The following is a 25,064-nucleotide window of genomic DNA, read 5'->3' on the forward strand; positions in this document are numbered from 1 at the left end:
CTTTTGCAGAAATAACAGCCTCTAAACGCTTCCTATAGCTTCTAATGAGAGTCTGGATTCTGATGATCAACCAGATGATCAATAGATGAGCGATCGTCTCTGACTTCACAGCTACAAGGTGGACCAACTAGGAGGTAGGAGTGTCTAATAAAGTGGACAGTGAGTGGACACTTTTTCAAAACTCCAGCTGTGTCTGATCCACTTATACCAGCACAACACACACTAACACACCACCACCATGTCATTGTCACTGCAGTGCTGAGAATGATCCACCACCTAAATAATACCTGCTCTGTGGTGGTCCTGTGGGGGTCCTGACCATTGAAGAACAGCATGAAAGGGGGCTAAAAAGATATGTAGAGAAACAGATGGACTACAGTCAGTAATTGTAGAGCTACAAAGTGCTTCTATATGGTAAGAGGAGCAAGATAAAATAGACAGTGTGACTGAAATCAGGAGGTGGTTTTAATGTTATGGCTGATCGGTGTATATACCCACCGAGCCAGCACACGAATGTGTAATAAACCAATTGTATCTTGTGTATCACTGTAACGGTGGTTGATGCTCTGCTGTGCCATTACATTCCACCTCAATCAAAACCAACTACCGACAACTTCTTTCGTATCATAGTTTTCACTTTTGAATAAAAGTCTCAATCAGGACCCACTACTAACAAACATGACTTCAATAAAAACAACCATATTAAAAAAAATTGGAGATTATGTGTCTATGGTAATCAATGCTTAATTTGTAAAACAAGCCTTAACTGTTCTTTTGTCGCAGAATTAAAAATTGATACTCGCTACTTCTGTGGCATAACAGAAAAAAACATATCTGCTTAATTTGTTTCTTGCATTAACACCCAGCTGCCTGATACTGGAGGATTAATATTTGTGTTCATGACATTTAGTTTCTTATGTTTTAGTGATCAAAGGTGTGTGAATGTGAAAAAGCCTCCGTAAGGATTATAGTTAGAGGCAAAGAAAGTCACACTGTGAAACACACTGAGAAAAACTATTTGAATTTGCAAGTTTCTGCGTGCTACGATGAAAGTAAAGCTACAGAGCCATTAACAGCCTTGTCTCACACTTGTGGGTGGCAACCTCCAACAGAATCCAGAGATAAGTACGTCAGCGGTAAGATGACAAAGCATGTCATTCTCTGTCAGACTGTCTCCTTCTGTCTCGTGGCGTCGGATGAAAGCCGTTTTTTTACATTTGGCAGTCTAATAAGAAAGCCATGTGTCAGAAAAAAGAAACTGAGTGATGCATTTTATGGTACTGAATTGTATCCCTTTGGATCCCAGCAGTAGTTACCTGGCATATTTTTAGAAGATATTATTTTAGCTTTTATTAAGTGCCACATAAATTTGCCACATAAGATCACTAACACTGTTTTAATACCATCCTTCCCATGTAAAGATGTATAAAAGATAAGATACCTGTTGAGAACCGGTTCATTGGTAGCTTAGTGGGTAAAGCTTTGGGCTATTGTAATACTGTCGGTTTAAATCCAGGCTCTGCAATGCAGCCACTGTTGGGCCCTTGAGTAAAGCCTATAACCCTGTCTGGTCCAGAGGCGCCGTACAATGGTTGACCCTGCGCTGGGATATGAGGAAAAATAATTTCAGCCATAACATTAAAACCACCTCCTTGTTTCTACACTTACTGTCCATTGTATCAGCTCCACTTACCATATAGAAGCACTTTGTAGTTCTACAATTACTGACTGTAGTCAATCTGTTTCTCTGAATGCCTTGTTAGCCCCCTTTCATGCTGTTCTTCAAAGGTCAGGTACACCAACCAAAAATATCCAGCCAACAGCTCCCCGTGGGCAGTGTCCTGTGATGAAGGTCTAGAAGATGACCAACTCAAACAGCAGCAATAGATGAGCGATCGTCTCTGACTTTACATCTCCAAGGTGGACCAACTAGGTAGGAGTGTCTAATAGAGTGGACAGGGAGTGGACACAGTATTTAAAAAAACTCCATCAGAGCTGCTGTGTTTGATCCACCAGCACAACACACACTAACACACCACCACCACCATGTCATTGTCACTGCAGTGCTGAGAATGATCCACCACCAAATAATACCTGCTCTGTAGTGGTCCTGGGAGAGTCCTGACCATTGAAGAACAGCAAGAAATGAGGCTAACAAAGCATGCAGAGAAACAGATGGACTACACTCAGTAATTGTACTGTAGAACTACTAAGTGCTTCTATATGGTAAGTGGAGTGTAGAAACAAGGAGGTGGTTTTAATGTTATGGCTGATCAGTGTGTATGTATATATAGTCGTTCTTTTCCTTAAGGACAGTTTCCACTGTCAGGCTTGTCCAGTGTCATTCAGTCACTGTGGTAAAATGTGTTTGCAATTGAGAGCTATTAATCAGGCTCCAGATGTCCTCAATGCTTAGGGTTAATTAACACCAGTCCTCTGTTCTAGTTTCAAGGTCATCAAACTGCAGTGATTATCCCTACAGGGGGCACTTTAAAGTGGAACTGCCCACAGCAACCATTTGTAGGGTCGTTCCAAATTGAAGGGTAGAAAATTGTTCACTTTAAAGGCCCCTTTGCAATGGTTATTTTAAGGAACAATAATTATTAGTGGTTTTTAAAAACTCCAAAAGATTGGTTAAATCCAACTATTTATCTGTCATATCCTGTGAGACATGCAAGAGGGATAAAAGGTGGGGACACATGTAGCATTGCCATAGGATGTTACATTATTTAAGGTGTTTTGCCTTAAGAATCCTCACTACATAGCATTTACCCGTCAGAGATATTAGGCCTTTGTAATGATCACATTAAAGTAAACCACAGTCAAGTTTTAGGCTTTCCGAACACCTCACCAAACTCATACAAGACTTAATAATAAATTGATGACCAGGATCAGGTGTGTTAGGAATGATAACAATTATAAGTACAAGTCTGTGAGTTTCCAAGAGAAACCTTAGCATCTATACAGACATAATAGGCTATGTCTTACCTTACATTCAGACCGGCAGCAATGCAACTTCGGATAGATAGATGGATGGATAGATGGATGGATGGATACATACATACATACATACATACATACTTTATTAATCCCGAAGGAAATTAACGCCTCAGTAGCAAGTTACATAAATCAAAAAGTCAAAAGTAATAGTATACACTACAGAGATTCACATTGTACAAACAAGTATCTGTATAATCACAATCACTTGACAAAAAGAGTTGCCATAGTGGGCGGAGATTTGCCTTCTACTGTACATAATATTGTGAAAGGTTTCAGGGAATCCAGAGAAATCTCATTTGGTTTAGGGCAAGACTGAAACCCACTGTTGAATGTGTGTGACCATCAAACCCTCAGACAGCAGATATAGCAACACAGGTTTGTGAATACTCGGGAAAACCATCACATAACACAGTCCACCATTAACAAATGCATACTGTAATTCTACATCTGATGAGTCTACGTTTCAGATTGTTTCCTGTAAAACACACATCAAGTTCTTTGTGACAAAGACCAAAAATGACAATCCTGTCATCAGTGAAAGATGTAAAAGCCAACATCTATCATGGTATTGGGTCATAGTCAGTGCCCGTGGCAAGGGTGACTTACGTGCAAAGGCATATACAGTGGTACCTTGAAACTCGACTTACAACGGTTGTAACAAAAGCACCACAAAAGCTCGACTTACAAGCGGTTAGGGTTAGGGTTAGGGTTAGGGTTAGGGGTTACAACGCTTGGCTTTTGTGGTGCGGTAAAACGCCATCAAAGTGAGAATATGAGATGAATCAGCATTTGTGAGGAATAACTGTCAAATTCATTCTGAAAGCGTCCACATGTTTCTGAGTTTAGCTGGATTTTCCTCCTGTTTCACTGTTAAACTTGTGGTTATAGCTCAGGGTGATGAGAAACACTGAGTCTAAAAGGCTTATCGTTAAAAGAAGCTTAATGTGGTTTAATGTGTTAAATGAACAACATACAGTGGGGTCAAAAAGTATTTAGTCAGCCACTGATTGTGCAAGTTCTCCTACTTAGAAAGATGAGAGAGGTCTGTAATTTTCACCATAGGTACCCCATAGAAAATTTGTGCAGTCCGTGTTGCCCAGCGACAGCCCCAAAACATCACTGCTCTAGAGGAGATCTGCATGGAGGAATGGGCCAAAATACCAGCTACAGTGTGTGCAAACCTGGTGAAGACTTACAGGAAACGTTTGACCTCTGTCATTGCCAACAAAGGTTATGTTACACTCCATGTGTGGCACAACTGGTGCAAAAGCAGTTTTGTTGCTTCTAATGTGAATGCGCCCTTACTGAATTCACTAAGGAATACGGTATTAATGATTAATGATGATAAGAAACGTAAGATAACAATAAAGGAATAAAGGTAAAGTGCAGGTTTTATTGTATTGTTATTGATTTTAACTGTCTATACAATAACACAAAATAATTGGATATACTGTACAGTGGTACACTCAACATCTTTGAAACTAGGCACCCTTCGTCAAGAAATTTGTGCCTTTAAACTCAACGTGTTTCGTTATTTTTTATTATTATTAATTTATTTCATTTCAAATGAACAATGAGCAGCCAATTAAGAAGCATAAGGAAACAATAAAGAAGTAATAGTAAGGTGCAGGTCTTATGTATTTTTATTGATTTTTTACTGTTTTGTAATTGTACTTCAGTGTTTTTTATATTATATTTGTGTTATTTTTGGTGTATAAGTGTCAAAAACATCCCCATTATTTTACATTAGCCTCAAATATATGCAGTTCCACGGGACCATGGAACACATTAACAGGTTTCCCATACATTCTTATGGGAAAAATACCTTGAAACTCAACGCCTTTTAAACTTGACGCCACTACCAGAACCAATTGACATCGAGTTTCAAGGTACCACTGTGTTAAGATTTTAGAGAGACATGTGCTGCTATCAAAGCAATGTCTTTTCCAGGGCAATCCATGGTAATTTTTGCAAGACAATGACAGACTGTATTCTCCACATGCTCTGACAGCACGGCTTCACAGACACAGATTGCATGTGCTTGTCTGACCTGACTACAGTCCAGATATGTCTCCTATTGTAAATGTATGACATATGTAACAGAGACTATGGACTCTTAAACAGCTAAAGTCGTGTATCAAGCAAGAATGGGCAAAATTTCCACTTGCAAATTTATAGCAATTAGTTTGGAATTAGTTAAGGTAGAGTAACACAGTGGTGAGCATGCCTCTGGCCTAACAAAATACAATTAAGATGGCCAGTAAAAAACTGGAAATCATTGTCAGTAAAATGTAAGTAAGTAAAATGTTTCTATTGCATTTTAGAAGTGTCCCCACTTTTCCAGAAATGGGGTTTGAAAACATCCTTAAAGCTCTTTAGAGCTCCATATGTGGTTAACGTTGCAATTTCATGTAATGCCATTATGAAAAGAGTTTATAACTGTTTAATGATTATTATGCACAGACATTTACATGTAAAACTAAATATAGATGTCAACAGTTTGCATACACATATTAGGAACATGGTAGTCATGTTATTTTGTTATTTTTTGGTGGCTATATGATTAAAACCATTAGACCTAAATTCTTTATAACTTTAATATAATATGCTGAGTCACATACACCGACTAGGCATAACATTATGACCACTGACAGGTGAAGTGAATAACACTGATTATCTCTTCATCACGGCACCTGTTAGTGGGTGGGATATATCAGGCAGCAAGTGAACATTTCAGTGAACAATTGTGATAACTAGACGACTGGGTCAGAGCATCTCCCAAACTGCAGCTCTTGTGGGGTGTTCCTGGTCTGCAGTGGTCAGTATTTATCAAAAGTGGTCCAAGGAAGGAACAGTGGTAAACTGGCAACAGGGCCATGAGTGGCCAAGGCTCATTGATGCACGTGGGGAGTAAAGACTGGCCCGTGTGCTCTGATCCAACAGATCCATGTACACCCTTTCATGGTATTGGTATTCTCTGATGGGTGTGGCCTCTTTCAGCAGGATAATGCTCCCTGCCACAAAGCAAAAATGCTTCAGGAATGGTTTGAGGAGCACAAAAACGAGTTTGAGGTGTTGACTTGGCCTCCAAATTCCCCAGATCTTAATCCAATCGAGCATCTGTGGAATGTGCTGGACAAACAATTCCAATCCATGGAAACTCCACCTCACAACTTACAGGAGTTAAAGGATCTGCCGCTAACATTTTTGTGCCAGATACCATAGTACACCTTCAGGGGTCTAGTGGAGTCCATGCCTCGACGGGTCAGAGCTGTTTTGGAAGCAATATTAGGAAGGTGGTCATAATCTTATGCCTGGTATGTGTATATTGTATGGTCAACAGTATGTAAAAGCCTTTCCATGAGGCTAAAGAACATCCCATTCTAAAGTTGTGGGCAAGAATTTAGGGTTGGCCCCACCTTGGCTGGAACAGCTTCTACTCTACAGGTAAAGATCTTCATTATTTTGGAAATCGTCTAATTTGTGCCTATTTAACCAAAAACATTTGTAAGGTCCGGGACTTAAGTTAACCAAGCAGGCCTGGCTCAAAATAAACAATGATAATTGATAAATAAATTTATCTCAAAAGTAGAGATGCATGAGTACCGATACTGGTATTGGGTATTTGCCCAATACCGCGCTCATTAACTTGTACTCGTACTCACAGACGAGGCTCCGATACTAAACATCCGATACCGTGTACCTAGTGCACGTTGCTGCGTTATGCCTGGTCCACACTACACGATTTTTGCCCTGATTTTCGCTCGGCGATTGGTCGGCGCTAGATTTGCCGGCTCGGGAGCAACTCGGCGATCAAAAATCGGCTCTCGATCGCTAAGTGTGAACTATCCAACAACTCGATCCAACCGGCTCGCCGAGTTTTCTAGCACGTCAGATCAGAGCGGTAGAGAGAATCTACGGCTCTGTGTCAGATATCTGATCTGAGATGTGCGACTGGGAATGAGTGACATGTCGAACAGCCAATGAGAACGCAGGATACGGTGTGAGGGGAAACGCAGGAGAGGAGTGTAAACAGGTGGGAGAGGGGGATAATATAGTTTATATCAGAATACACCGGCACACACACACACGTTTTACAGTATTTCTGACCTGATCGTTCTCTACAAAACATAACAACAAAACACCAACATTGCAAAAATATTTATTAACCTCCAACTCACTACAGAACAATCTGTGCTATTCGTGTTGCCAAATCCACTCAGATTCATTTATTTTTCCTCCTTGATTTCATCACGTCAGCGCACAAACACTTTGATCACTCGCTACTTGTTGACGTGCATTTTTGGACGTGGTATCATTGAACTTCTCGTCACTTCTCACGTGTGTTTTTGTTTAAAAAAAAACGGTATTCTAAATAGGTATCGGCAAGTACAAAAATACATGTACTTGTACTCATACTCGGTTGGGAAAAAATGGTATCGATGCATCCCTACTCAAAAGTGTTCAGTGGTATTGGGATCAAGGTTCTGTGCAGGCAACTAGAGTTACTCCACACCCAACATGTCAAACCATGTCTTTATAGACCTCACTTGTTTAAAATAGAGGGCTTTCCCCAAAGGTAATGCCCTGGACAGGGCACCAATCCATCACAGAGCTTTAGTCATACCCTCCCTTTTCTCAGGTTTAGACTTTTAATGTCAGTGTAGATGCCGCCAGGCTAGCCAACCACTGCTGGGATGCAGGATCAGATCTCAGAAGTGATGGGCTAGCACCCCAAACTGAATACTATTGTCTAAAATAGTATTCATATGCATCAGTTTACAGGTAAACGGCCCAGAGAAATATTCCTCCTCTTTCAAACTTTACTGTTGGCATAATGCATTCTCCTGGTATTTACCAAACCCAGATCTGGCTGTCAGACATAGTGATTCATCACTTTAGAGAACATGTTTACACTGCTCCAGAAGAAGAATGGTCTTTGATTTTATAGCTGAGATGTATCGTGGAAAAATAAGATCAGATCATAAAAAAAACAAAGATTACAGTTGACTGGACTGGAGAATTTATTGGCATGAACGTGATTTCTTACAGCAGTGTATCTGAAGAAGAACAAGAGCCAGAACTGTTGGGCTCCCTTATACTGCTTTAATCACTTCACATTGGGTGTTGGACTTTGGAACATCCATTCTGTGCTAACTGTTGTTTACAACATTTTACAACAGCTTAACGACATACATGTTGCTTTAGACTCCCAGCCACATCTTAAGCAGTGACATAAGGATTTAACAACTATAATATTTAATGTACAAGCAGCAAAATACTAATTGTCAGGTGATATTAAACATAATATCTAATTTTTCCATAACAGATGTCGTTCCAGCTGGCAGTAACACCCTCCAATGACTCACGGGCACTCTGAAGGCTTATAAAACTTTTAACAGTATACCATATGCCATTATTACATCTGTGTCTGTACACACTATAAATAGTTGGCATATAGTATGTAAAATATAGTGTAATATATTTAAATACAATCGCTATTGCACATCGCTCACTTTAATAATATTTTGAGCTGCTAAACGGTTAATGGGATTGCTAATGCCATTGCTATATTGCCTTTGTACTTTGAATGGGACACCTTATGTAAAAACCGGGCGCCTCTACTTCCAGGATCCTCTATTACTACCTCATATGCACATATGCCTGTCTATATGTAAAAATAAAGCATTGCACCTTGCATACTTCTCCACGGGACTAATTATATACACTATAGTGTCAAAAGTATTCGCTCATCTGCCTTCACACGCATATGAACTTGAGTGACATGCCATTCTTTACCATAGGGTTTAATATGATGTTGGATTTTAACTCTTCTGGGAAGGCTTTCCACAAGGTTTAGGAGTGTGTTTATGGGAATTTTTGGCCATTCTTCCAGAAGCGCATTTGTGAGGTCAGACACTGATGTTGGACGAGAAGGCCTGGCTCACAGTCTCCGCTCTAATTCATCCCAAAGGTGTTCTATCAAGTTGAGGTCAGGACTGTCAAGTTCTTCCACACCAAACTCTCTCATCCATGTCTTTATGGAACTTGCTTTGTGCACTGGTGCGCAGTCATGTTGGAACAGGAAGAGGCCATCCCCAAACTGTTCCCACAAAGTTGGGAGCATGAAATTGACCAAAATCTCTTGGTATGCTGAAGCATTAAGAGTTCCTTTCACTGGAACTAAGGGGCCGAGCCCAACTCCTGAAAAACAACCCCACACCATAATCCCCCCTCCACCAAACTTTTCACTTGGCACAATGCAGTCAGACAAGTACCGTTCTCCTGGCAACCGCCAAACCCAGACTCGTCCATCGGATTGCCAGACAGAAAAGCGTGATTCGTCACTCCAGAGAACACGTCTCCACTGCTCTAGAGTCCAGTGGTGGAGTGCTTTACACCACTGCATCCGACGCTTTGCATTGTGCTTGGTGATGTAAGGTTTGGATGCAGCTGCTCGGCCATGGAAACCCATTCCATGAAGCTCTCTACGCACTGTTCTTGAGCTAATCTGAAGGCCACATGAAGTTTGGAGGTCTGAAGCGATTGACTCTGCAGAAAGTTGGTGACCTCTGCGCACTATGCACCTCAGCATTTTAGCCAAATGCCACATAAACTGTGTAACATGAATAACATGCAAAATACACTGATCAGCCATAACATTAAAACCACCTCCTTGTTTCTACACTCACTGTCCATTTTATCAGCTCCACTTACCATATAGAAGCACTTTGTAGTTCTACAATTACTGACTGTAGCCCATCTGCTTCTCTGCATTTTTTTGGCTGGATATATTTTGGTTGGTGGAGTATTCTCAGTCCAGCAGTGACATGTGACATGAGGTGTTTAAATACTCCATCAGCGCTGCTGTGTCTTATCCACTCATACCAGCACAACACACACTAACACACCACCACCAGGTCAGTGTCACCGCAGTGCTGAAAATGACCCACCACCCAAATAATACCTGCTCTGTAGTGGTCCTGTGGGGGTCCTGATCATTGAAGAACAGCATGAAAGGTGGCTAACAAATAATGCAGAGAAACAGATGGACTACAGTCAGTAATTGTAGAACTACAAAGTGCTTCTATATGATAAGTGGAGCTGATAAAATGGACAGAAAGTAGAGTGTAGAAACAATGAGGTGGTTTTAATGTTATGGCTGATCAGTGTACTTCCTAACTGCTAGAAACTGGCATCCCTTCAATTCTAGGAATACAATTTTAAGTAACTAGCAGTAGTCCACAATACCAATATCAATGAAAACACAATGTGGTAGCCTTATAATGACTCTAGTCTCATATGCAGCAGACCACCAACTCCCTAAATATAGACTGGAATAAAAAAGAAATAAGCCTTTGATCTCTGTGAGACAGCTTTCGCTTGAACACTGAACATTGAGACATAGAACAGAAAGACAGACTAAACTCTTTTTAAAGCAGACTAAAGCCCTAATTTAGACATTCTGTAATGCCATGCGAGCCCAATTGACGAAAGCCGTGTTTCATGGCTGTTCATTTACATTTCTTCTGACTTCACAGGCTAAAGAAAACAATTTGGCTTTGTTGAGCAGTTCAAAGAAAAACCGATGCAGTGATGGATTAGATTGGGGGAGGAGAATAAGAAGAGTCAGCATTCTGTAAGAAATAAAGGGGAAACATATAAGGTAATAAAACCAGAGGTGTTTATCCTCGCTTCAGTTAAAAGCAAAGATCTACGCAGAATAAGCAGATTCTCCAAATGATTCAAAAGAAAAAAGAAAAAAAAAAGAATGGCTTCCCTGATACAAAAAAAAGGTCACCACCTGGATTTGACTAAGCAAATAGGTAAGAGCCTCCCATTGGATAATAACTGCATGGGTGATTATGTTTCAGCTGGCAACAACTTATTTAACCCTAACTGATGCAGTGAGTAGCTTCTCATTTGTTAAACAACCATGTGGAAAGACACATCCTGTGGTCGTGGAAAAGATGTTAATCTGTTTCAGAAGGGTCAAATTATTGGCATGCATCAAGCAGAGAAAACATCTAAGGAGAAGCTGAAACTACTAAAATCGGGTTAAGAACTGTCCAACACATTATTATAAAGTGGAAGGACCGTGGGGAAACATCATCTTCCAGGAAGGAATGTGGTTGGAAAAAAATCTTGAATGATCGTGATCGGCGATCACTTAAACGTTTGATGAAAACAAATGGTAGAAAAACTACAGTAGAACTCAGGGATGTTTAATAGTGAAAGTAAGAGCATTTCCACACGCACAATGCGAAGGGAACTCAAGGGATTGGGATTAAACAGCTGTGTAGCCTTAAGAAAACCACTTGTCAGTGAGGCTAACCGGCAAAAACGGCTTCAATTTGCTTGGGAGCATAAAGATTGGACTCTGGAGCAATGGAAGAAGGTCATGTGGTCTGAGGAGTCCAGATTTACCCTGTTCCAGAGTGATGGGCGCATCAGGGTAGGAAGAGAGGCGGCTGAAGTGGTGCACCCATCATGCCTAGTGCCTACCGTACAAGCCTGTGGGGGCAGTGCTATGATCTGGGGTTGCTGCAGTTGGTCAGGTCTAGGTTCAGCAACGTTATGTGCCCAAAGAATGAGGTCAGCTGACTACCTGAATATACTGAACCACCAGGTTATTCCATCAATGGATTTTTTCTTCCCTGATGGCACAGGTATATTCCAAGACGACAATGCCAGGATTCATCAGGCTCAAATTGTGCTTCAGGGAGCATGAGACATCATTTTCACACATGGATTGGGCACCACAGAGTCCAGACCAGAACCCCATTGAGAATCTTTGGGATGTGTTAGAGAAGACTTTGCGCTGTGGTCCAAATCTCCCATCATCAATACAAGATCTTGGGGGAAAATTAATGCAACTCTGGACAGAAATAAATGTTGTGACATTGCAGAAGCTTGTGGAAACGATGCCACAGCGAATGCGTGCCGTAATCAAAGCTAAAGGCGGTCCAACCAAATATTAGAGTGTGTGACCTTTTTTTTGGCCAGGCAGTGTATTTCACAATTGAATTTATTGGCTCGATCGTTGGTTCTTACTGCAGCGTATCTGAAAAAATAACAAGAAACAGAACTGTTGGCCTCTCTTTATACTGCTCTAGTCACATCACATTGAGTGCTGGACTTTGGAACCTTCATTGTGTGTTTACTGTTGTTTCGTATCTGCCTACAACATTTTACGTCACGAATGCAGCCTCTCTGTGCTCCCAGAATTTGTGTATGTGCCACGCCCCGGTTTCTGGGAGCACATCGTTGAGGAGGTTTTCGTTTGTTGTCACGCCTACGCCTCCTCATTCTGATTGGTCAATGATGCTAATGATCCACAGCTGCTCCTCATTGCAGGTAATGCTCAGGGCATTTAAGGGAGCAGTTGTGGCTCCTTCAGTGGAGACTATTTTGAATTTGACTTCAACTTGTCATGATATTGGTTTGGTTCGGTGGTCACGCTCATGTCATGATTGGGGTTCATGCATGGGGTACATGTTTGGTTTTCTTAGTCATGTAATGGTTTGTCAGGGTATTACGCTCTAGTTCTTTCTCATGCTTCTTGTTTAGTTGTGTTCATGTTTTGTGTTAGTCAGTTCATGTTCATGTTTAGCAGTAGCATTTAGATTAGCATTAAGCTTAGTTCATGTGTTTATGTGTCTTGTCTTGTTTTTACCTGTCTTGTGTTTTGTTATTATTAAACTTTGTTAAAAAACATCTCTGATATGACTGATATTTCACAATTGTCAACTTGTTCACCTTTATTCTTTGCAATAAAAGGATCAGCTAATTTGCTCCTTTTTACATTTCTGGCTCGTGTTGCTGCCTCGTGTTGATCTATTAGACAGGCTCTTCTAAATGCTAACATTCCAGACACATGACTAGAGCCTAATGATGGTTGCGCAGCACTGTCATGCTGGAAACTTTACTTAATTGGCTAAAATGAGATACGGGGTTGATGGATTTAGATAATTATCAGCCCTGTTTGCAGAGGCACACGAAAGCCTACGAAGCATCTCGCATATTAACTCCACAGACCTCCACTTAAGAGTTTGAAAAAGGCAGACCACACAATTATCCCTCTACCTCCAAGGCATGCAGATCAATGCTAAGGTTGACGCAATTACGGGAAGATTCCAGCGGGCTAATGGGAGTGGTAACAGCCTGATTTTATTCGTTTATTTATCCATTCATTCATTCATTTATAATCTGTTTTACCACCACTTTATCCTGGTCGTGTTGGGTCTGATTGTTTGGGAAAAAGGAAACACCCCGTATAGGTCGAGAGTCCATCACAGGGCAGACACATACAAACACTTTACACTTACACTCACTCTTGCTGTCTTAACCGCTTATCCAGTTAAGGTCGCGGGGGGTGCTGGAGCCTATCCCAGCACACAGTAACACACTGGATGGGGCACCAGGGCAGACACACACACCCATTCACCTATAGGGCAATTCAGTGTCTCCAATTAACCTGACTGCATGATTTTGGACTGTGGGAGGAAACCGGAGCTCCCGGAGGAAACCCACACAGACACGGGGAAAGGACCCGGACCGCCCCGCCTGGGGATCGAACCCAGGACCTTCTTGCTGTGAGGCGACAGTGTTACCCACCGAGCAACCGTGCCGCCCTCACTTACACTCACACTTTTACACAGTGCAATATCTAGTGGCTCCAGTTATCCTGCCTGCATGTCTTTGGACTAGGAGGAAACCGGAGCACCCAGAGGAAACCCACGTGGACACAAGGAGAACATGCAAACTACACACAGAAAGGACCTTGGCCGCCCAGCCTGGGAATCAAACCCATGCCCTTCCTGCTGTGAAGCGACATTACTACCCACTGCACTACCATGTCGCTAGAATTTTTTTTTTACAACTCATGTGGAACAGTGGTAAAACAGGCTAGCACACCAGAACTAACATCTTGAACTTAAACACGAATCCAGCCTTTGTGTGCTCCCAGAGCTCATGTTTCTTGTGTATGTGCCACGCCCGGTCTCCTAGAGCACATGGTTAGTAAGGCTTTGTTTATAGTGGAAAGTCGACACCTCTGTGATGTGATTGGTTGATTAAGCTAATGATCCACAGCTGAACCCTATTGCAGGATAAATGCTCAAGGCATTTAAGTAAAATGCTGTGGCTAACTGAGTGGAGGCTATTTAATGGTTACTTTGTCATGATTTTGCTGCTTATGCTGTTAATAATTTTGATGGTTATGCTGTTGGTTATAGTTTGGAATATTGCTTTGAAAATTGAAATCTTGGTTACAGAACATTGTCAGGTTTTCTACTTCATGTATTGTGTTTAGGATCTTGTCTTGTGTTAGTCTAAGTCATGTTTAGTATTAGCATCCAGCTCATGTTTACCTTTGGCATTGGGTTAGATTAACTTTAGCTTGGTGTTCATGTGTTTGTGTCTTGTCTTGTCTTGTATACCCTTGCCTTGTGTATTGTTATTATAAGTAAACCCTCTATAACAACATTCCCCAACCTTTTTTGCACCACGGACCAGTTTCATATAAAATATAATTTCAAGGACCAGCGGGGGCGAGGATTTAAACTATAGAATGGAAAATCAGTGTGAACGGCAATGAGATGCTGCTCCCACCTAGTGGTCATAAGAGACAATAACACCCAAAGAGTTTTGGAAATTTAATTGCTCTTGTAGCAATGTCTAATTATTTATTCTTTCTGTGCAGCCCGGTAATAAATGACCCACGGGCCGGTTTGTCTGCCCTCATCTTTCTACAGCCCATTGTTAAAAGAGAAAATCAGCCAGGCTACAGGGTGCCTATACAGAAAATGACTGTCTCGTTTGAGAATGGGAATGAAATTACGATTACAACATCTGCTGGCTGATTAAGGGTGCCTGCACAGAGACGGGAAATAATGGAGATCGGTGCATAACTCTATATCTATAAGGATTTCCATATGAACACACCTTGTGTAGGTAAAAAGAGGCAATTGGCTACTGCGCACTGCCGGAGGGGGTGTGCGTTAGTCAAATAAATTTAAATGATGACACATTTTTTAGGCATTCATTGGCTGAGGGACCTTGACTGGCTCTTTGACCTTTACCATAACTTCACCTTCATAACCTTGAAATCAATATTTGCATAACTACATCCCAGCTGATTCACAGACAGCATCAGACTGACAAGTGCAAAGGCGACACATAGGAGATAAGTAACAAAACTGAAAAAAAAATTAAGTTTACAACAAATGTTTTAAGAAGATACATTTCATGGGCTTAAAAGACATTTGGTTGCTCAGGTGGTGCAGCAGTAAAACACGCTAGCACACCAGAGCTGACATTTTAAAATCGTTGGTTCGAAACTCAGCTCTGCCATCCGGCTGGGCGGCTACATGAACAACAATTGGCTTGTTGTTCATACAGGGTGGGGAGCCGGATAGGGACCTCATAACTGATGCAATTACAACCTCTGCTGACTGATTGATGGCACCTGCACAGAGTCAGTGATCAGGGTGTGTCTCTCCATACACAAAGCTGATCCGCATATGAACTCGCCTCGTACAGGTGAAAGAATGCAGTCGGTTACTGCACGTGTCAGAGGGGTGTCTCAGTCTCGCTCTCCTCAATTAGAAGTGGGATCGGGTTATTGGATACGACTAGATTGGGAGGAAGTTTGGGGAAAATGTTTAGGGTCGCTGTTGAATGGAGTTTACTTAGTAACAATGGTGCAAGACAGGAATAAGCCATATTTTTGAAATTGGGATGAAGCTCATGTAGGGGGAACATGGCAAAGTTAACATGCTTATAAAAAAACTGCAATAACCAGAAATACAATTTGTATTTATTTCAGTCAGTGCTTCAACCCACCTATTCTTGGAAATAAAAATCTATTTTAAAAGCCTTTCCTGCATCATTGCACTCATAAATCAATAAAATAAATCCAGGGACACTGAGCAAGTCTTTACCAAAAATAATATGTAATTTTTCTATTCACACCTAAATGTATTCCTGCATCTTGAATTTTGCTGGAAATAAAAAGTCGATGAGTCACATCTTTTGAAGGTCAAAATGAGATGTGACACAGTTCTAGTAGTGGGAGCTCAGGTGGCTCGGTGGTAATTTAAGCTAGCCCAATACCAATAAGTATTAAGATTCAGGAAGGTTTTTTTTTAGTACTGCCATTTTATTGTGACACTGTATTTGTAAAGTATTAACATGAATTCTTTCCAGTTATTTCTAGTTTGTAATCATTAATTATTTAGAAATTAGATGAGTAGAAAAAACACAACACAGATTGAGTTCCTCAGAAAGAAGATCATAGAATGCTAGCATATGAACCAGTGGAAACACAAGTACCAGCCTTGCAGAGTGTGTAGGTGTTAAAATGCATAGACACCCTGCAGCACAATGCCAGTGTCCCAGTGGCGAAGAGGTCAGCAAAGTTAGCATCTAAGTTAGCAACTAAGATGCAGTGAGTTAACACTAATGACACGCAGAGAATGTCTGATTAAGCAAAGTCCTCTGCACCTTTATGCCTTCTGCTGGCCATAATGGCACAGCAGATGGGCATGATTCTGCTGCCAGTGCTCCCTTCCAATCTTCCTCAGTAGGTGGACCCATAACAAGACAAAGGCGAAAATCAGTTTATGGTCTAAAGATCTTTCCCCAACATGTTTCAAGAGTAACATTTCTATTACAGTAACACCTTAAGGTAACACTATTTACAAAACAGTTAGATTTACCTACACTGAAATGTCTTAGGGTGGCACGGTGGCTTGGTGGGTAGCACTGTCACCTCACAGCAAGAAGGTCCTGGGTTCGATTCCCAGGCGGGGCGGTCCAGTTCCTTTCTGTGCGGAGTTTGCATGTTCTCCTCATGTGTGTGTGGGTTTCCTCCAGGAGCTCCCACAATCCAAAAACATGCAGTCAGGTTAATTGGAGAAACTGTATTGCCCTATAGGTGAATGGGTGTGTGTATGAGTGTGTTTGTGTATGTGTGTCTGCCCTGCAATGGACTGGCGCCCTGTCCAGGATGTGACTGTGTGCCTTGCGCCCATTTAAAAGCTGTGATAGGCTCCAGCATAATACAGTAATGTATATCCGGATTTTTACCAAGTTTAAAAGCCAGCCACTATCCATGGGACATCCATACTTATTTCAGCAAGTCAATGCCACGTCACATGTTGCAATTTACAACAGCATGTAGTAAAAGAGCGTGGGTGCTAAAGTAGTCTGCCTGTCTAACATTAAAAACCTAAGGTGCTTCATACAGCCCAGTATACTGTAATTGCCCACTGAGCAGCTAAAGTGCTATTAAGCAAGAATGGGGTAAATTACACTTTCACAAACACAGCTGGTGTTCTCAGTTCCAAAAAAATAAAAAATAAAAGTCATGTAACAAAGTGGTAAAAAATACCTCACAACTAGTTTAAAATATGTTCTAGCCTTCAAATTAAGAATTAGTGTGTCATCAGCCGCTCAGGTGGCGCAGCAGTAAAAAGGGCTGGATTCTGAGTACGTAGTATCGAATCCAGCTCTGCTTCACCGGTTCGAAGCTGAGTGGCTGTATGGGCAACGATTGGCCGGTTGCTCAGTTGGGGGGGTGGGACAAAGAACCGGATGTGGGTCTCTCTCTCTGTCAGAATGCAATTACGACCTCTGCCGGCTGATTAGAGGCGCCTGCACAGAGATGAGGAAGAGTGCCCTTAGGGTGTGTCTCTCCGCATGCAACGCTAGGTGGCGCCAAACTCATCAATGTGTGGGTGGCAAAAATGCATCCGGCTGCTGCCCATGTTTCGGAGGGGATATGGGTTAGCTTCGATCTCCTCGGTCAGGGCGGGGTTCGACATAGACAGAGAGGAAGCACGATGCAAATTGAACAATTGGTCAATACAAGTGTGTCAATACAAAAACACATCCTGTTTTAACTGTATACATTTTTGTAAATCATTGCTGTCTGGTTAAAACGTCTTAACAAGAAACATTATGGGGCTGCTCAGGTGGCGCAGCGGTAAAACACACGCTGTTCACCAGAGCTGAGATCTTAAATACATTGTATAGAATCTCGGCTCTGCCTTGCCGGCTGAGGTTGAGCGGCCACATGAACAACGATTGGCCTGTTGTTCAGATAAAGGGCGGGATTAAGCCGGATAAGGACTCTCTCTCAGACTACTGCGATTATGACCTCTGCTGGCTGGTTGGTGGCACCTGCACGGAGATGGGAAAGGAGTGCGGTAGAGAGTGTGACTCTCCGTATACAGCGCTGTACTGCACTGCACTCGTCAAGTGTAGGTGATAAGATGTTTGATTGCTGTGCACGTGTCGGAGGGGGCGTGGAGCAGCCTCGTCCTCCCCAATCAGGAGCAGGGACCAGCATTAGTGAGAGGATGATTGACGGGCAGAAATTGGATGCGCCCAAGTGGGAGAAAAGGGGATTAAAAAAAATAAAAGAAAGAAACATTATGGGTCTATCTGTGTCACGGTTCCAGCCTCTGTGTGCTCCAGGAGTGTGCCTAGGTGCCACACCCCTCTCTCCGGAAGCACTCTCAGTCTTGAGCCAACGCCCCTTTTATGATTGGTTCCTTCTGCTAATTAGCCCCAGCTGCCCCTCATCTGAGGACATTTAAGAGTGGAGCTGGAGAACAGTCAGTTGGAGACTATTTTGCTTCTGAACTCTGTATTTGGATCTTGCCTGACTCGGTCTGTTTGCCTGACTCGGTCTGTTTGCCTGATTCTGTCTGTTTGCCTGATTCTGTCTGTTTGCCTGATTGTTTGCCTTGTTTTGGTTTGTTTGTTTTGTTTGTAAGCCCTATTTAGCTTTGTTTAGCTCTGTTTAGCTCTGTTTAGTCCTGTTGAGTCTTGTTTAGCCTGTTTAGCCTTTGTCTGTTGGCTTTAGTTCTGTTTAGCCCTGTCTAGTTCTGTCTTGTTCCATGTTATTAGCTTAGCTTAGCTTACGGTTCCGGTTTCATATTTAGCTTTAGCAGTTGGCATAGGTCATGTTAGTTTGTCTTGTCTTGTTTGAATTTACTCTGTATTTTGGTTGTTATTAAATATGATCTAATACATCTGTGTGTGTGTCCGCCCCCTCTTGTTTGGTCATAGCCCATAAGCATTACAATTTGAAAACCTAGTGAGCTGCCTTGCTGTCTACTGCCTACCTAGGCAGTTGCTTAAGTAGAGAAGATTCTAATAAGACATCAACTTAAAAGGCAGGTTATTCAGACACACTTCTTAGACAGCGATTATGCTGATTATGTCGCTGCAGTTTTCGCTTACTAAGCTAACAGTTAGTCTCAGGCTAGTTAAACCAATGGGTTAAGGCAGCACATGCCAACTAACATCAAAACCAAATTACTTCTCTTTCTACTTCTATTTTTTTTTAATTATATTTTAATTTTTCTAATTTGACATTTTTACATTTTAAAAACATTTCTATATTTTTTTGTATAATATATATTTTGACTATTTGAACGTTTTTGTAACTAATGTGGCTGAGCAGTCACTAAAGCATTTCACTGCCAGTTGTACTGTGTATGACTATGTATGTGACAAATAAACCTTGATTTGAAAAACTGTCAACTGTCCGTTCAACTGTCACAAGCCTGCAAAGCCATGCAAATAAATTACACCGTTATACAAATTATAAATAAATAAGAATTTATTTGCATTTAAAAAGATCTCCATTTGTTGCTCTGCATTTTCTACCATATTTTTAATTTTTTGTAAAAAAAAAAAGTTGTGCTGCACTGAATGCTGGGATTGCCTTTAGTGGTAAGGAACCATCGGATGCTCCCTCGTTATTCAGTCAGATTATCACTTCGAAATAAGGCACCTTAGTAGGCAGCATTTTAAGACATCTAAGAATTCGAACAGCCTTCCTCTCGGGAGTGCATGTAGGATGACGTAAAATCTAAAAATGACGTCTATGTAGAAAGCTCACTAGGTTTTCGAGCACGCCCATTATGTCCAGAAAGCCATTATACAGCAACGCTGGAGCAGACAGGGAAGGTAACTGCATAGCAAAGCCTGGATTTAGAACCAACAATCTTCTTGCCAATTGCTTTAGGTTTAGCTATGTTAACAGGACATCAATCTAAAGCACTAGAGTCCACCTCTTAATGAAGTAACAAATTAAGAAGCTTTGAAGTGGCCTAATTAAAGTCCTAACTTAAAACCCCATTGAGATGCTGTGGCAGGACATTAAATGGACAGTTTATGTGTAAAAGCCCTTTAACGTGGCGAAACCAAGGCCAACTTGCAAACGAGGGTGAGCCAGAATGTGTCCGCAATGATGTGAAAGAGCATTTTCTTGTCGGTGCTTGCCCCTAAATGACAAATGATAGCAGTTCCTACACCCCCAACCTTGTAATCTCAGTAAATTAAAGATGGTTTGCCATAAAAAATTAAGGTTATATACAATCAAACTGTATATACTAGGGCCGTAATGCACTCTACCCACAATGTGATATGATTCACAATACTGGGTTCACAATAAAAAATTTTCCTGATTTTTTAAACTGAAATTGAAGACAATTTATGACAAAGTTTCCTTTTATTATTTCTTATAAAAAAGAAAATAAAATACCATACTTGTGATTATATTTTATTTATCTAAATAATGAATGCCCTTTTATTTCTGAGGTAGGTACAAAATATGCAAAACGATTTTGAATTAAGCCCAATTTGGCTGAAGAACTGCGAATCTGGCAACCAGGGGTATAGCGCCAGTGACGTCAACCAGGCGAGGTGTATAGCATCAGTGCCCTCTACTGTTTAAAGTGAATATCGATTCATTTTACATGTCAAATCGATTTGAATTGTGGAATTTTTGAATCGGTTATTAACTGTCTTGTGGTGCATCGTTACATCCCTAGTATATACAATTATATACAGTCAAAAGAGACTGTGTGTACATTTGAAATGTAAGCACTGACGGTATATAATCTAAACAATTAGGTTGTTGGATACTCCAGCTCCTTCCTACTACTGTATGGTCACTTCTCTTTGACCTTAGGCATTTGGACAGTAAGCTAAAAGATCATCAGTATGCAATTTCCACTGATATTAAATGATATTTAGCCATTTAAAGAGCCACATCCACAGCCTGTGTATCACTATTATAGGCTTTCCTAAGATTTAGTTAATGTTCACAAGTGAAACTATATAATCATATTCATGGCTGTGGTCCAAGTAGAAAGGCTTAATGACATGGTGTTAATAATAAATAGCAGAAATGGTGTCCATTTTACAGAATGTGTTTTACAATTCAGTATAGGGACCATTGTTCTTGGTGTGTAATCTAATCTGATCTTTTTCTAACTCAATTTTTAACGCACCACACACTTGCTATGCTTTCGCCATTGCACTCTTATGAACGTTCTCATTGTATATACTTGAGGGGTTAAAACTGTTTGTTTATTTCAGCATTTAGCAGACACTTTTATCCAAAGTGACTTACAGTATACAGATTAAGAAATTAAGTGTTAAGGGCCTTGCTTAAGGGCCCAACAGTGACAACCTGGCAGCGATCTTCTGATTACTAGTCCAGTACCCTAACCACTAGACTACAACTGCCCATTTTTGATTGGGATCACTGTTCATGGTTAATTACTGTTGCTATGTTGCTTACTAAAACATAACGTTTGCTCATTTAAGTATCCTTCTTTTGTGTACAGTGGTACCTTGAAACTTCACGTCAATTGGTTCTGGGACTGGCGCTGAGTTTAAAAGTTATTTTTCCCATAAGGATGTATGGGAAACCTGTTAATTCGTTCCATGGTCCTGTGGAACTGCATATATTTTAGGCTAATGTAAACTAATGAGGTTGTTTTTGACACGTATACACTAAAAATAATTCAAATACAGTCGACCCTTGACTTACGAATTTAATTGGTTCTGAAGGGCTGTTCTTAAGTCAAAATGTTTGTTAGTTAAACCTATTTTTCCCATAAGAAATAATGTAAATAGAATTAATTGGTGCCAGACCTCCCAAACCTCCCTTACCTAACCTTTCTAATGTCTTAAATAGTCTTTTCTGTTATACATACAAGTATATTTTCCCTTAATCTTAAATTATAGAATATACATTCCTGTAATAAACAATAATGAACAACAATACACAGTATTACTGTACATAAAAAAACACCTCACATTTCAGTACAGTACGTGTGCTTTACTATACACCATAATACATTTCCTTCTTTTTTATATAAAATGTATTTACCAGAAACAACAATAACTCTCATATTTCTCTATTATTTCCTTCTTTATTTCAATAGTGTTGTATTTTGTAGGTGTAATTGCACGAAAGAAAGAATACTTTACTCAGCCGAATTCCTTCTTCTCTCTCACTCACTGCCCCCTCTGTCTGATACACAGTGACAGCTACTGGCAGCAGTAATTATACAACAACAAATGTAATACTGTAGATTCATTTTCTCACCACTAAGCTTTCTCTGCACATTCTTTGGGGACATTTTAATATTGAATTTTACAAAATATAAAGAAAATGCCGAAAAAACACCGTCTGCTGTCCGAATGTTCGCTCACTGTATATATATATAGAGAGAGAGAGAGACGCTCCGAGTCAACTTGTTCGTGACGTCACGCGTTTTGCGAATTTCGGTTCATAATCTGAAACTTGTTCATACGTTAAGTTGGAAAAGATCGTTCGTAACCCAAAATGTTCGTATGGTAAACCGCTCGTAACTCAAGAGTCTACTGTGTAAAAAAACACTGAAATACAATTGCAAAACAGTTTAAAAATACAATAAAACCTGCAGTTTATCTTTACTTCTTTATTGTTTTCTTATGCTTTATAATCGTAGAGATGCTTGATCTTGGAATACCGTATTCCTTAGCAAGTTCAGTAAGGGTGCATTCACATCAGAAGCGGCAAAACTGCCTTTGTGCCAGCTGTGCCGTTATTTCCTATGAAGTAAAACAATGAGCGAGGAATTTCATTAGTGGAGAGAAGTTATGAGCAGTAATAATTAAGAGAGGTTTAGTGTTCCTATGTCGTTCTTTTAATACATTGTCACGTTAAGCTTTTCTTATTCTCTCGGAAAAGCTGATTCTCACTTTCTCAGAACCCCTATGACACAAGTTTAAAAGTGAAACGGGAGGAAAATCCAGCTAAACACAGATACGTGTGGATGTTATTTTACACAAATGCGGATTCATCTCATATTAGTACTTTGATGATGTTTTACCGCACAAACCAAGCACTGAACAAAACAGCAGTCGCATACACGTCGAGTTTAAGGGAAACAATGAGTTTATGGGTACAAATTTCTCGATGATGGGTGTCGAGTTTTAAAGATTTTGAGTTTAAGGGACGTTGAGTTACAAGGTACCATAGGGTATTTGTGCAACATTTATTCAAAGTTAAGAATTATGCTAATCTTGCTGCTATAATAAGCATGTGTAATACATCTCACAATGTACATTGATTTTTTTATGTGTAATAATAAGGATCATGGTGTAATTTCTTTAACAGGTATCTTCTTGTGGCTGGGCAACAGACCCAGCAATGCATTAGCTACTCATAAAGCAGAGTGGGTGGTGTGTTGTTGCACCATAAAATATTACGAGGGCCATTACAAAAGCCATTATCTTTCACCACTTCACTCGGATAGATGGCTGAGATAAAAAAAAAAAAAGAGAGGAGGGGGCATTTTTAGAGGGAGTTATTTTTAGTGTGCAGGTAAATACTAAGGCTTGGAGCATCCATTTTTAGGATGTGTGCACAGTCACTACATTTTGAGTATTAAGGGAAATATCTGACATATTGTAGTGTAGAGGAAATAGTCACACAGACAGAAAAACCTTTTCCACAGGCAGTATAATATTGATTTGGAACTGCATCAACCCACCAAATGGTATGAGTGTAACATTCTGCTACATGTATAATAGTCTACAAATATTTATGGGAGCTAGACTGAAAATACATTATATGATATTAGGTGATGGTAACCCATTTTACTATTAGGTGTTAATAGGCTAAAAATTAAAATGTTGGCATACACCGATTACCCATAACATTAAAACCATCTTCTTGTTTCTACACTCACTGTCCATTTTATCAGCTCCACTTACCATATAGAAGCACTTTGTAGTTCTACAATTACTGACTGTAGTCCATCTATTTATCTGCATGCTTCGTTAGCCCCCTTTCAAGCTGTCCTTCAATGGTCAGGACTCTCCCAGGACCACCACAGAGCAGGTATTATTTAGGTGGTGGATCATTCTCAGCACTGCAGTGACACTGACATGGTGGTGGTGTGTTAGTGTGTGTTGTACTGGTATGAGTGGATCAGACACAGCAGCGCTGATGGAGTTTGTAAACACCTCACTGTCACTGCTGGACCGAGAATAGTCCACCAACCAAAAATATATCCAGCCAAAAGCGCCAACTCAAACTCAAACGGCAGCAATAGATGAGCGATCGTCTCTGACTTTACATCTACAAGGTGGACCAACTAGGTAGGAGTGTCTAATAGAGTGGACAGTGAGTGGACACGGTATTTAAAAACTCCAGCAGCGCTGCTGTGTCTGATCCACTCATACCATTGTCATTGTCAGTGCAGTGCTGAGAATCATCCACCACCTAAATAATACCGGCTCTGTGGGGGTCCTGACTATTAAAGAACAGGGTGAAAGCAGGCTAAAAAAGTTTGAAGAGAAATAGATGGACTACAGTCAGTAATTGTGGAACTACAAAGTGCTTCTATATGGTAAGTGGAGCTGATAAAATGGACAGTGTGTGTAGAAACCAGGAGGTGGTTTTAATGCTATGGCTGATGGGTGTATATTAAATAACAAAAACAAATGTGATTAAATGATTGTTTCCATCAGTGTTTTGTCATAGTATGTCATTAACAAATTTTAACAAATTAAATCTTACTATTTCTGAATTAATATTGACCAATGTCACCTCTAAACCAGTCTAAACTAATATTTTACATGCTTTAGTGTGAATTACAGCCACAACACAAAGACATTACTGTTGATTCTAACTCAATAATACTGCTAATACAACACACAGAGACACCCCCCCCCCCACACACACACACTCTCTTACACAC

The 25,064-nt window shown here is 40.6% G+C and overlaps 1 protein-coding gene across 2 annotated transcripts in view; it reads right to left on the reverse strand.

Annotated features, from left to right (window-relative positions):
* Positions 1–25,064, reverse strand: part of kctd16b (potassium channel tetramerization domain containing 16b) — a 95,031-nt gene that overhangs the window by 66,735 nt on the left and 3,232 nt on the right. Inside the window, exon 3 of one of the 2 annotated variants that reach the window (XM_063011361.1) lies at positions 22,771–22,908. The exons of the other annotated variant lie outside the window; for it this stretch is intronic. Coding sequence (XP_062867431.1) covers positions 22,859–22,908 — 50 coding nt within the window. The 3' untranslated portion in view covers positions 22,771–22,858. Of the gene's footprint in view, positions 1–22,770; positions 22,909–25,064 lie in introns of those variants that run through there. 2 annotated transcript variants of the gene reach the window in all.

This window comes from Trichomycterus rosablanca, chromosome 16, assembly GCF_030014385.1.
Source record: "Trichomycterus rosablanca isolate fTriRos1 chromosome 16, fTriRos1.hap1, whole genome shotgun sequence".
NCBI lineage: Eukaryota > Metazoa > Chordata > Actinopteri > Siluriformes > Trichomycteridae > Trichomycterus > Trichomycterus rosablanca.